Genomic DNA, 14,817 nt, shown 5'->3' on the forward strand with positions numbered 1-14,817 from the left:
CGGTATGTTAGAGCCGATGTGGACATACTTGTATAAAAGACAGAACATACAGAGCTCCATGTACGTGTGTGTAAATATATGAAATATGAATGTATATGATGAAATATCAGGTACCTTGATGATTTATATTGACCTGATTGAGATGTATTTCACTCATTTACTCATGTGAATGGGTCCAAAGAGATAAGAGAAGCTAATATTGATAGGGACAGTTAAATCTTTACAGCTCAGGATAATATGACTATAATTAAAGAACATCACTACCATCTGCTGGCTGGATCGGTCTTCTGATTTGAATTGAAACAGTTTTCAGAACTTTAGAGATGATTAACTAAAAGATGATGATAGAAGACAGCACCATGCTGTATGATAGCATAAACCCTCTAATGTTGCTCACTAGTTAACAAAGTCACAAACCCTGACCTTTTTTACATTTTACCAGACGCTCTGTAGTGAGTCCATTCATTTTCATACTTTTTTAGTAATTGAAACCACAACTCTGGCATTGCAAGCTATGCTCTACCAACTGAGCTACATTCTTACATTCTGATTTTAACCCTAAACCACACTGCTAACCTTATGCCTAACATTAAACTAAGATCAGAAATGTATATTTCTTTTTTCATGACATGTTACGATAGGCCTGTAGACAATTTGGACTTTGTGACTGGGTTTTCTAATAACCAGAGAGGCTGGGGGGAGGAGTTTACTCCAAGTACCTGTGCAAAGGTGAAGGTGAAAGTTGTGTCTCAGTATAGGCCTGAAGTGTAGATTGTTCTGTGAAGACGTGTAGATATGCACATATAGTTACTATTAGAGTGGTTATGGATTTAAATCAACTATTTTGAATGTGGAGTGGAGGACGTGATGACCAGTAAAGATAAGAGGAGATGTCAGTATATTTCACCTTCCAAACTAGACACAACAGTCCTGTTTTAAAACAATGAGGACTGGAGAAAGAGGAAGTGATGTTTGTATCTGTGTGATTGAGCAAAAGAGAGAATTTGATGAATGGTAATGATGTAAATATGAATGTTTTCTCTTTTTATTGCAGTTAAAATGGCAGAGTCCAGAGTTCATAGTAAGTCGCCATGCTATAATTAATGATTAACTTTTCTTTCATGTATCTGGGAGATCAGAACTAAATCAACCATTGAAAATGAAATGTGTTTTTGTGGTTTTATTTGTCTTCATGTGTAAATGTGTGTCTGGATGAAATGTGTTTGTGGTTTTATTTGTCTTTATGTGTAAATGTGTGTCTGGATGAAATGTGTTTGTAACATGAGGAGTTGTAGCTGAGTTTGTGTCTGTGAGAAACAGCTCTACTGCTCCACAGTGACCTCTCCCTCCAAACATCTCTTTATTATATAACCCATTTCATCCAGTCGCACACAATACGGAAGAAAATAAACCTTTTGTACTTTACTGGCTCTAGAGAAGTTAAAGTTGTACATATCAACAAATAAGTTGGGTTCCCGAGTGGTGCAGCGGTCTAAGGTACTACATCTCAGTGCAAGAGGTGTCTCTACAGACTCTGGTTCAATTCCAGGCTGTATCACAACCGCCCATGATTGGGAGTCCCAAAGGGCGGCGCACAATTGGTCCAGCATCGTCCGGGGTTGGCTGTCATTGTAAATATGAATTTGTTCTGAACTGACTTGCCTCGTTAAATAAATAAAATATGTATCCAGAGCAATTAGGATTAAGTGCCTTGCTCAAGGGCATATCAACAAATGTTTTCCTAGTTTCCTCAGGGATTCAAACCAGCGACGTTTCGGTTACTGGCCCAATGCTCTTAAGTGCTAGGCTTCCTGCCAAACATGTCTGACTAATGGGAAAATACATAGCCTCTAATTTATTCTATATATTTAGTCATAACAGATCCTTTTCTTTCTTCAGTAGATTTAAGTTGAGTTCGGTTCAGGATTTACTTGTTCTGATGTTACAGATGATTTAACCATTATCCATTACCTTTACTGATGTTTAAATCAGAGATTTTTACTGTAAAACATCATATGTAGTTATTTCAGGGGGAATTGGCCGTGTATAGACCCATAAAGTGAATTAGTATAATAATTGAAGTGATATTTAATGTTATTAGGTTTGTTTAGTGTCTCTTGCACAATGGTATACCTGGTTAGTATGAATGTTGAGGCTTGGACACTGGGGTAGACCTGGTTAGTATGAATGTTGAGGCTTGGACACTGGGGTAGACCTGTTTTATATGAGTATGCCCATGGATTTCCCTGGTTTATAATGTGGTGTAGGGATACACAAGGTTCATACAGGTAATGGGGCTGGATGGACGTCTGTTGTCCATTCAAATCCTTTCTGGCAACAACATTTGTGGTAGAAACAAGAGATTGGGGCTGGGTCACGTGTGTTATACCACTGTAATATTAGTTTATCTATGAAATGATTAGTGTATACAGGTCAGAGGTCACAGGACTAAAACATGCTGATAACAGGGTTGGGGTGTGCAGCGAATAGCTGGATATAGGTTACTGTTGGTGACTTGAGGAATACAGGCCTAAGGAAAGTGGGTAACAGGGCTGAGATAGGAAAGTAACAGGGATGAGGTGTATTGGCAAAGGAACTGGGGTCTTGAGTAACACACAGGTCATTTAGGGCCAGGATATGCCTGTATCTGTACTTGATTGTATAGATTTGAGGGTATTGGCATGTGGGTGTTAGGGTTAGGGCATGGGGGTAACAGGGCTGGGGTGTGTGGGTCATTGAGTTTAGGTGTCTGGGTAAGTGGGCTGAGGTATATAGATATTGAGGTTGAGGAATAGGGGTAAATATCTATTCATGTTATTATAGGCAGAGCACTGTGTCACATTTGTGACCAAGAATAAAACATACTTTTAAATAAATAAAAAATCAAAATGGATGACATGTTAGGCTTACTAGTGGCATAAGATTAGCATAGTGGCATGTCTGGGAAAGATGTGGGAACAAATGGGATAATATCATTCTAGATTGTAGCATCACATTCTTCTATGACATATATACTTTCCTTCAAATGAATCTGTCTGTCTGGGATTGTGGGGGTTGTATTTTAGAATTGACATGGTCCTGGTTGTTGTATGTCTATTGTAGTTTTTCATTCAGCTGTGTTTATAAATGTACTGAGAGGATTTGTGTTCCTGACACAGATGATGTCATTAAACATGAAATGTTCTCTCTTTCTGAACAGATCAGTTTAAACTTACCACTAAAAACTATGTGGAGGCTGATGTTGGTGAAGAGGTCACCCTCCCCTGTCACCTCTCACCTGACACCAGTGCTGTTGCCATGACGATCAGGTGGTTTAAAGAGACAGAGTGTATTTACCTGTATAAGAATGGCCAGGTGACAGAGAGGAGTGGCTATGAGGGCAGAGTGAGTCTGATCACCCAGGAGCTGGAGAGAGGCAACGTGTCTCTGAGGCTGAGAGACATCAGGAGGTCAGATAGAGGAGTCTACATATGTCAGGTCATCCATGGAGAACAGAAGAAGGAGGCTGAAGTGCGTTTATGGGAGAGAGAAGGTAAGTGTTCTAGAACTCCAGTAATGTTTCTAAACACCTAAACAACAACAATAACAACCAGTCTCTTTCCCTGTACAGAACACTTGTACTTTCTCATGTAGGTAGGAGTTCATAGTAGGAGTTACAGATGAATAGACTAGATTCATTCTGAATATCAACTAGTTACAATGCATATTACCATCACTGTGAGCTTTGAGCTGGTCCTAAAACATTAGAACCATTCCAACATTACTGTCACGTTCCTTGATTGTCATTAGTAATGAATGTGATGAACACTCATACCCCTCTGATGTATATCACATCACTATGGGATTTGAGAGGATAATGTGACAGATGGTGATTTGAAGGTAATGATAATAACTAATACATTCTGTTTTACATGATCATTATTCATGACTCTCCATCTTGGATAATGGATGATCAGATGAGAGTGAGTAATTACTTATTTGTCTGTTTTGTTTATTGACAACCAATAACACAAGACAAAGAACAGACCAGAGTGTTAATCTGATACTATAAAAACTACAGGCCTTGTGAACAGCAGTGTCTTCTTCAAGGCTACGAATTAAATCAATTTCTTTACATTTATCAAAACTCTCCCCAAATGTTCTCAAGGTAGGTTGGATTAAGATGTCAGATGTTCTTCAAATTATCCAGAATTTTCATATCATAGATCTCCCAAAATATATCTGCTATGGAGGTCATCATTTCACATAGCCTTCCCACAATATTTCTGCCAAAAAGCTCAACATATCACACTCCAAAATGAACATGGAATCAGCTTGAATTGTCACGTCCTGACCTTAGAGAGACTTGTTATTTCTCTATTTGGTTAGGTCAGGGTATGATTTGGGTGGAAATTCTAGTTTTTCTATTTCTTTGTTGGCCGGGTATGGTTCTTGTTTTTGGTTAGTTGCTGTGTTGGCGCTACAAAACTTTACGTGTCGTTTATTCTTTCTTGTTTTTGGTGTTCATTTAATAAATTGATGATGTACGCCTACCACGCTGCACCTTGGTCCAATCCATCTTTCAACGAACGTGACATGAATTCAGTTTGATGTCCTAGTATGAATCATTCTGTGATGTTTAGACTGTTCCAATAGTAGCACTGTTTACATCCCTTTCCCTAGATGTACATTAGTAATGAATGTGATGAACAGTCATATCAATATGATGTATGGTATTTGATTGAATAATGTAAGAGACTGAAATTGGATTGAATGTAACTGTAATAACTCATACATTTTGTTATCCATTATCAATATTCATTCCTCTCCATCTTGGATAATGGATGATCAGGAGCATTTCCATAAACCTCCCACAATTTATCTGCTATAAAGGTCAACATTTCACACACCAAAATTAAAACAGAATCAGCTTGAATTTAGCTCGATGTCTTATTATGAAGCATTCAGTCATTCTCAGACTGCTCACATAGTAGTGCTGCTTACATCCCTTTCCCTAGATGTACATTAGTAATGAATGTGATGAACAGTCATTCCAATATGATGTATGGTATTTCATTAAATTATGTAATGAGACAGAAATTCAATGAACAATAATAACTAATGCATTCTGTTTTACATTATCATTATTCATGACTCTCCATCGTGGATAATGGATGATCAGCACGGGGTGAGTAATTACTTATTTGTTTTGTTTATTGACAACCAATAACACAAGACAAAGAACAGCCCAGCGTGTTAATCTGATACTATAAAAACTACAGGCCTTGTGAACAGCAGTGTGTCTTCTTCAAGGCTACGAATTAAATCCGTTTCTTTACATTTATCAAAACTCTCCCCAAATTTTCTCAAGGCAGGTTGGTTTATGATGTATAGATGTTCTTCAAATTATCCAGAATTTTCATATCATAGATCTCCCACAATATTTCTTCCATAGAGCTCAACATATCACACTCCAAAATTAACATGGAATCAGCTTGAATTGTCACGCCCTGACCTTAGAGAGCCTTTTTATGTCTCTATTTGGTTATGTCAGGGTATGATTTGGGTGGGCATTCTAGTTTTTCTATTTCTTTGTTGGCCGGGTATGGTTCTTGTTTTTGGTTAGCTGCTGTGTTAGCGCTACAAAACTTTACGTGTCGTTTATTCTTTCTTGTTTTTGGTGTTGATTTAATAAATTGATGATGTACGCCTACCACGCTGCACCTTGATCCAATCCATCTTTCAACGAACGTGACATGAATTCAGTTTGATGTCCTAGTATGAAGCATTCTGTGATGTTTAGACTGTTCCAATAGTAGCACTGCTTTCATCCCTTTCCCTAGATGTACATTAGTAATGAATGTGATGAACAGTCATTCCAATATGATGTATGGTATTTAATTAAATTATGTAATGAGACAGAAATTCAATGAACAATAATAACTAATGCATTCTGTTTTACATGATCATTATTCATGACTCTCCATCTTGGATAATGGATGATCAGGATCAGGTGAGTAATTACTTATTTGTCTGTTTTGTTTATTGACAACCAATAACACAAGACAAAGAACAGACCAGAGTGTTAATCTGATACTATAAAAACTACAGGCCTTGTGAACAGCAGTGTGTCTTCTTCAAGGCTGCAAAATAAATCAGTTTCTTTACATTTATCAATACTCTCCCCAAATGTTCTCAAGGTAGGTTGGATTAAGATGTATAGATGTTCTTCAAATTATCCAGAATTTTCATATCATAGATCTCCCACAATATATCTGCTATGGAGGTCACCATTTCACATAACCTTCCCACAATATTTCTGCCAAAAAGCTCAACATATCACACTCCAAAATGAACATGGAATCATCTTGAATTGTCACTTCCTGACCTTAGAGAGCCTTTTTATGTCTCTATTTGGTTAGGTCAGGGTATGATTTGGGTGGGCATTCTAGTTTTTCTATTTCTTTGTTGGCCGGGTATGGTTCTTGTTTTTGGTTAGTTGCTGTGTTAGCGCTACAAAACTTTACGTGTCGTTTATTCTTTCTTGTTTTTGGTGTTGATTTAATAAATTGATGATGTACGCCTACCACGCTGCACCTTGGTCCAATCCATCTTTCAACGAACGTGATAGGAATTCAGTTTGATGTCCAAGTATGAATCATTCTGTGATGTTTAGACTGTTCCAATAGTAGCACTGCTTACATCCCTTTCCCTAGATGTACATTAGTAATGAATGTGATGAACAGTCATTCCAATATGATGTATGGTATTTGATTGAATAATGTAATGTGACTGAAATTGGATTGAATGTAACTGTAATAACTCATACATTTTGTTATACATTATCAATATTCATTCCTCTCCATCTTGGATAATGGATGATCAGGAGCATTACCATAAACCTCCCAAAATATATCTGCCATATAGCTCAACATTTCACACAACATAATTAAAATAGAATCAGCTTGAATTTATCTTGATGTCTTATTATGAAGCATTCAGTCATTCTCAGACTGCTCACATAGTAGTGCTGCTTACATCCCTTTCTCTAGATGTACATTAGTAATGAATGTGATGAACAGTCATTCCAATATGATGTATGGTATTTCATTAAATTATGTAATGAGACAGAAATTCAATGAACAATAATAACTAATGCATTCTGTTTTACATGATCATTATTCATGACTCTCCATCGTGGATAATGGATGATCAGCACGGGGTGAGTAATTACTTATTTGTTTTGTTTATTGACAACCAATAACACAAGACAAAGAACAGCCCAGCGTGTTAATCTGATACTATAAAAACTACAGGCCTTGTGAACAGCAGTGTGTCTTCTTCAAGGCTACGAATTAAATCCGTTTCTTTACATTTATCAAAACTCTCCCCAAATTTTCTCAAGGCAGGTTGGTTTATGATGTATAGATGTTCTTCAAATTATCCAGAATTTTCATATCATAGATCTCCCACAATATTTCTGCCATAGAGCTCAACATATCACACTCCAAAATGAACATGGAATCAGCTTGAATTGTCACGTCCTGACCTTAGAGAGCCTTTTTATGTCTCTATTTGGTTAGGTCAGGGTATGATTTGGGTGGGCATTCTAGTTTTTCTATTTCTTTGTTGGCCGGGTATGGTTCTTGTCTTTGGTTAGTTGCTGTGTTAGCGCTACAAAACTTTACGTGTCTTTTATTCTTTCTTGTTTTTGGTGTTGATTTAATAAATTGATGATGTACGCCTACCACGCTGCACCTTGATCCAATCCATCTTTCAACGAACGTGACATGAATTCAGTTTGATGTCCTAGTATGAAGCATTCTGTGATGTTTAGACTGTTCCAATAGTAGCACTGCTTTCATCCCTTTCCCTAGATGTACATTAGTAATGAATGTGATGAACAGTCATTCCAATATGATGTATGGTATTTAATTAAATTATGTAATGAGACAGAAATTCAATGAACAATAATAACTAATGCATTCTGTTTTACATGATCATTATTCATGACTCTCCATCTTGGATAATGGATGATCAGGATCAGGTGAGTAATTACTTATTTGTCTGTTTTGTTTATTGACAACCAATAACACAAGACAAAGAACAGACCAGAGTGTTAATCTGATACTATAAAAACTACAGGCCTTGTGAACAGCAGTGTGTCTTCTTCAAGGCTGCAAATTAAATCAGTTTCTTTACATTTATCAATACTCTCCCCAAATGTTCTCAAGGTAGGTTGGATTAAGATGTATAGATGTTCTTCAAATTATCCAGAATTTTCATATCATAGATCTCCCACAATATATCTGCTATGGAGGTCACCATTTCACATAACCTTCCCACAATATTTCTGCCAAAAAGCTCAACATATCACACTCCAAAATGAACATGGAATCATCTTGAATTGTCACTTCCTGACCTTAGAGAGCCTTTTTATGTCTCTATTTGGTTAGGTCAGGGTATGATTTGGGTGGGCATTCTAGTTTTTCTATTTCTTTGTTGGCCGGGTATGGTTCTTGTTTTTGGTTAGTTGCTGTGTTAGCGCTACAAAACTTTACGTGTCGTTTATTCTTTCTTGTTTTTGGTGTTCATTTAATAAATTGATGATGTACGCCTACCACGCTGCACCTTGGTCCAATCCATCTTTCAACGAACGTGATAGGAATTCAGTTTGATGTCCAAGTATGAATCATTCTGTGATGTTTAGACTGTTCCAATAGTAGCACTGCTTACATCCCTTTCCCTAGATGTACATTAGTAATGAATGTGATGAACAGTCATTCCAATATGATGTATGGTATTTGATTGAGTAATGTAATGTGACTGAAATTGGATTGAATGTAACTGTAATAACTCATACATTTTGTTATACATTATCAATATTCATTCCTCTCCATCTTGGATAATGGATGATCAGGAGCATTACCATAAACCTCCCAAAATATATCTGCCATATAGCTCAACATTTCACACAACATAATTAAAATAGAATCAGCTTGAATTTATCTTGATGTCTTATTATGAAGCATTCAGTCATTCTCAGACTGCTCACATAGTAGTGCTGCTTACATCCCTTTCTCTAGATGTACATTAGTAATGAATGTGATGAACAGTCATTCCAATATGATGTATGGTATTTCATTAAATTATGTAATGAGACAGAAATTCAATGAACAATAATAACTAATGCATTCTGTTTTACATGATCATTATTCATGACTCTCCATCGTGGATAATGGATGATCAGCACGGGGTGAGTAATTACTTATTTGTTTTGTTTATTGACAACCAATAACACAAGACAAAGAACAGCCCAGCGTGTTAATCTGATACTATAAAAACTACAGGCCTTGTGAACAGCAGTGTGTCTTCTTCAAGGCTACGAATTAAATCCGTTTCTTTACATTTATCAAAACTCTCCCCAAATTTTCTCAAGGCAGGTTGGTTTATGATGTATAGATGTTCTTCAAATTATCCAGAATTTTCATATCATAGATCTCCCACAATATTTCTGCCATAGAGCTCAACATATCACACTCCAAAATGAACATGGAATCAGCTTGAATTGTCACGTCCTGACCTTAGAGAGCCTTTTTATGTCTCTATTTGGTTAGGTCAGGGTATGATTTGGGTGGGCATTCTAGTTTTTCTATTTCTTTGTTGGCCGGGTATGGTTCTTGTCTTTGGTTAGTTGCTGTGTTAGCGCTACAAAACTTTACGTGTCTTTTATTCTTTCTTGTTTTTGGTGTTGATTTAATAAATTGATGATGTACGCCTACCACGCTGCACCTTGATCCAATCCATCTTTCAACGAACGTGACATGAATTCAGTTTGATGTCCTAGTATGAAGCATTCTGTGATGTTTAGACTGTTCCAATAGTAGCACTGCTTTCATCCCTTTCCCTAGATGTACATTAGTAATGAATGTGATGAACAGTCATTCCAATATGATGTATGGTATTTAATTAAATTATGTAATGAAACAGAAATTCAATGAACAATAATAACTAATGTTTTCTGTTTTACATGATCATTATTCATGACTCTCCATCTTGGATAATGGATGATCAGGATCAAGTGAGTAATTACTTATTTGTCTGTTTTGTTAATTGACAACCAATAACACAAGACAAAGAACAGACCAGAGTGTTAATCTGATACTATAAAAACTACAGGCCTTGTGAACAGCAGTGTGTCTTCTTCAAGGCTGCAAATTAAATCAGTTTCTTTACATTTATCAATACTCTCCCCAAATGTTCTCAAGGTAGGTTGGATTAAGATGTATAGATGTTCTTCAAATTATCCAGAATTTTCATATCATAGATCTCCCACAATATATCTGCTATGGAGGTCACCATTTCACATAACCTTCCCACAATATTTCTGCCAAAAAGCTCAACATATCACACTCCAAAATGAACATGGAATCATCTTGAATTGTCACTTCCTGACCTTAGAGAGCCTTTTTATGTCTCTATTTGGTTAGGTCAGGGTATGATTTGGGTGGGCATTCTAGTTTTTCTATTTCTTTGTTGGCCGGGTATGGTTCTTGTTTTTGGTTAGTTGCTGTGTTAGTGCTACAAAACTTTACGTGTCGTTTATTCTTTCTTGTTTTTGGGGTTTATTTAATAAATTGATGGTGTACGCCTACCACACGCTGTACCTTGGTCCAATCCATCTTTCAACAAACGTGACATGAATTCAGTTTGATGTCCTAGTATGAATCATTCTGTGATGTTTAGACTGTTCCAATAGTAGCACTGCTTACATCCCTTTCCCTAGATGTACATTAGTAATGAATGTGATGAACAGTCATTCCAATATGATGTATGGTATTTGATTGAATAATGTAATGTGGCTGAATTTGGATTGAATGTAACTGTAATAACTCATACATTTTGTTATCCATTATCAATATTCATTCCTCTCCATCTTGGATAATGGATGATCAGGAGCATTACCATAAACCTCCCACAATATATCTGCCATATAGCTCAATATTTCACACACCAAAATTAAAATAGAATCAGCTTGAATTTAGCTTGATGTCTTATTATGAAGCATTCAGTCATTCTCAGACTGCTCACATAGTAGTGCTGCTTACATCCCTTTCCCTAGATGTACATTAGTAATGAATGTGATGAACAGTCATTCCAATATGATGTATGGTATTTCATTAAATTATGTAATGAGACAAATTCAATGAACAATAATAACTAATGTATTCTGTTTTACATGATCATTATTCATGACTCTCCATCTTGGATAATGGATGATCAGACGACGGTGAGTAATTACTTATTTGTCTGTTTTGTTTATTGACAACCAATAACACAAGACAAAGAACAGACCAGAGTGTTAATCTGATACTATAAAAACTACAGGCCTTGTGAACAGCAGTGTGTCTTACATTTACATTTACATTTAAGTCATTTAGCAGACGCTCTTATCCTCTTCAAGGCTACGAATTAAATCAGTTTCTTTACATTTATCAAAACTCCCCCCAAATGTTCTCAAGGTAGGTTGGATTATGATGTATAGATGTTCTTCAAATTATCCAGAATTTTCATATCATAGATCTCCCACAATATATCTGCTATGGAGGTCACCATTTCACATAGCCTTCCCACAATATTTCTGCCAAAAAGCTCAACATATCACACTCCAAAATGAACATGGAATCAGCTTGAATTGTCACGTCCTGACCTTAGAGAGCCTTTTTATGTCTCTATTTGGTTAGGTCAGGGTATGATTTGGGTGGGCATTCTAGTTTTTCTATTTCTTTGTTGGCCGGGTATGGTTCTTGTCTTTGGTTAGTTGCTGTGTTAGCGCTACAAAACTTTACGTGTCGTTTATTCTTTCTTGTTTTTGGTGTTCATTTAAAAAATTGATGATGTACGCCTACCACGCTGTACCTTGGTCCAATCCATCTTTCAACAAACGTGACATGAATTCAGTTTGATGTCCTAGTATGAATCATTCTGTGATGTTTAGACTGTTCCAATAGTAGCACTGCTTACATCCCTTTCCCTAGATGTACATTAGTAATGAATGTGATGAACAGTCATTCCAATATGATGTATGGTATTTCATTAAATTTTGTAATGAGACAGAATTTCAATGAACAATAATAACTAATGCATTCTGTTTTACATTATCATTATTCATGACTCTCCATCTTGGATAATGGATGATCAGAATCAGGTGAGTAATTACTTATTTGTCTGTTTTGTTTATTGACAACCAATAACACAAGACAAAGAACAGACCAGAGTGTTAATCTGATACTATAAAAACTACAGGCCTTGTGAACAGCAGTGTGTCTTCTTCAAGGCTGCAAATTAAATCAGTTTCTTTACATTTATCAATACTCTCCCCAAATGTTCTCAAGGTAGGTTGGATTAAGATGTATAGATGTTCTTCAAATTATCCAGAATTTTCATATCATAGATCTCCCACAATATATCTGCTATGGAGGTCACCATTTCACATAACCTTCCCACAATATTTCTGCCAAAAAGCTCAACATATCACACTCCAAAATGAACATGGAATCATCTTGAATTGTCACTTCCTGACCTTAGAGAGCCTTTTTATGTATCTATTTGGTTAGGTCAGGGTATGATTTGGGTGGGCATTCTAGTTTTTCTATTTCTTTGTTGGCCGGGTATGGTTCTTCTTTTTGGTTAGTTGCTGTGTTAGCGCTACAAAACTTTACGTGTCGTTTATTCTTTCTTGTTTTTGGTGTTCATTTAATAAATTGATGATGTACGCCTACCACGCTGTACCTTGGTCCAATCCATCTTTCAACAAACGTGACATGAATTCAGTTTGATGTCCTAGTATGAATCATTCTGTGATGTTTAGACTGTTCCAATAGTAGCACTGCTTACGTCCCTTTCCCTAGATGTACATTAGTAATGAATGTGATGAACAGTCATTCCAATATGATGTATGGTATTTCATTAAATTTGTAATGAGACAGAATTTCAATGAACAATAATAACTAATGCATTCTGTTTTACATGATCATTATTCATGACTCTCCATCTTGGATAATGGATGATCAGGATCAGGTGAGTAATTACTTATTTGTCTGTTTTGTTTATTGACAACCAATAACACAAGACAAAGAACAGACCAGAGTGTTAATCTGATACTATAAAAACTACAGGCCTTGTGAACAGCAGTGTGTCTTCTTCAAGGCTGCAAATTAAATCAGTTTCTTTACATTTATCAATACTCTCCCCAAATGTTCTCAAGGTAGGTTGGATTAAGATGTATAGATGTTCTTCAAATTATCCAGAATTTTCATATCATAGATCTCCCACAATATATCTGCTATGGAGGTCAACATATCACACTCCAAAATGAACATGGAATCAGCTTGAATTGTCACGCCCTGACCTTAGAGAGCCTTTTTATGTCTCTATTTGGTTATGTCAGGGTATGATTTGGGTGGGCATTCTAGTTTTTCTATTTCTTTGTTGGCCGGGTATGGTTCTTGTTTTTGGTTAGTTGCTGTGTTAGTGCTACAAAACTTTACGTGTCGTTTATTCTTTCTTGTTTTTGGTGTTCATTTAATAAATTGATGATGTACGCCTACCACGCTGTACCTTGGTCCAATCCATCTTTCAACAAACGTGACATGAATTCAGTTTGATGTCCTAGTATGAATCATTCTGTGATGTTTAGACTGTTCCAATAGTAGCACTGCTTACATCCCTTTCCCTAGATGTACATTAGTAATGAATGTGATGAACAGTCATTCCAATATGATGTATGGTAATTCATTAAATTATGTAATGAGACAAATTCAATGAACAATAATAACTAATGTATTCTGTTTTACATGATCATCATTCATGACTCTCCATCTTGGATAATGGATGATCAGACGACGGTGAGTAATTACTTATTTGTCTGTTTTGTTTATTGACAACCAATAACACAAGACAAAGAACAGACCAGAGTGTTAATCTGATACTATAAAAACTACAGGCCTTGTGAACAGCAGTGTGTCTTCTTCAAGGCTACGAATTAAATCAGTTTCTTTACATTTATCAATACTCTCCCCAAATGTTCTCAAGGTAGGTTGGATTATGATGTATAGATGTTCTTCAAATTATCCAGAATTTTCATATCTTAGCCTTCCCACAATATTTCTTCCAAAGAGCTCAACATATCACACTCCAAAATGAACATGGAATCAGCTTGAATTGTCACGCCCTGACCTTAGAGAGCATTTTTATTTCTCTATTTGGTTAGGTCAGGGTATGATTTGGGTGGGCATTCTAGTTTTCTATTTCTTTGTTGGCCGGGTATGGTTCTTGTTTTTGGTTAGTTGCTGTGTTAGCGCTACAAAACTTTACGTGTCGTTTATTCTTTCTTGTTTTTGGTGTTGATTTAATAAATTGATGATGTACGCCTACCACGCTGCACCTTGGTCCAATCCATCTTTCAACGAACGTGACATGAATTCAGTTTGATGTCCTAGTATGAAGCATTCTGTGATGTTTAGACTGTTCCAATAGTAGCACTGCTTACATCCCTTTCCCTAGATGTACATTAGTAATGAATGTGATGAACAGTCATATCAATATGATGTATGGTATTTGATTGAATAATGTAATGTGACTGAAATTGGATTGAATGTAACTGTAATAACTCATTCATTTTGTTATACATTATCAATAAACATTCCTCTCCATCTTGGATAATGGGTGATCAGGAGCATTACCATAAACCTCCCACAATATATCTGCCATAGAGGTCAACATTTCACACACCAAAATTAAAATAGAATCAGCTTGAATTTAGTATGATGTCTTATT

The 14,817-nt window shown here is 36.2% G+C and overlaps 1 protein-coding gene across 1 annotated transcript; it reads left to right on the forward strand.

The window, feature by feature from the left end:
• The first annotated feature begins 897 nt into the window (after positions 1 to 897).
• On the forward strand, positions 898 to 5,478 carry LOC120041629 (butyrophilin subfamily 1 member A1-like). Its single transcript, XM_038986493.1, has 3 exons — positions 898 to 1,081; positions 3,200 to 3,532; positions 5,435 to 5,478. The coding sequence occupies exons 1-3, from the start codon at positions 1,033 to 1,035 to the stop codon at positions 5,476 to 5,478; spliced, it is 426 nt and encodes a 141-aa protein (XP_038842421.1). The 5' UTR covers positions 898 to 1,032.
• Positions 5,479 to 14,817: the final 9,339 nt, after the last annotated feature.

This window comes from Salvelinus namaycush, unplaced genomic scaffold (assembly GCF_016432855.1).
Source record: "Salvelinus namaycush isolate Seneca unplaced genomic scaffold, SaNama_1.0 Scaffold490, whole genome shotgun sequence".
In the NCBI taxonomy this organism is placed as follows: domain Eukaryota; kingdom Metazoa; phylum Chordata; class Actinopteri; order Salmoniformes; family Salmonidae; genus Salvelinus; species Salvelinus namaycush.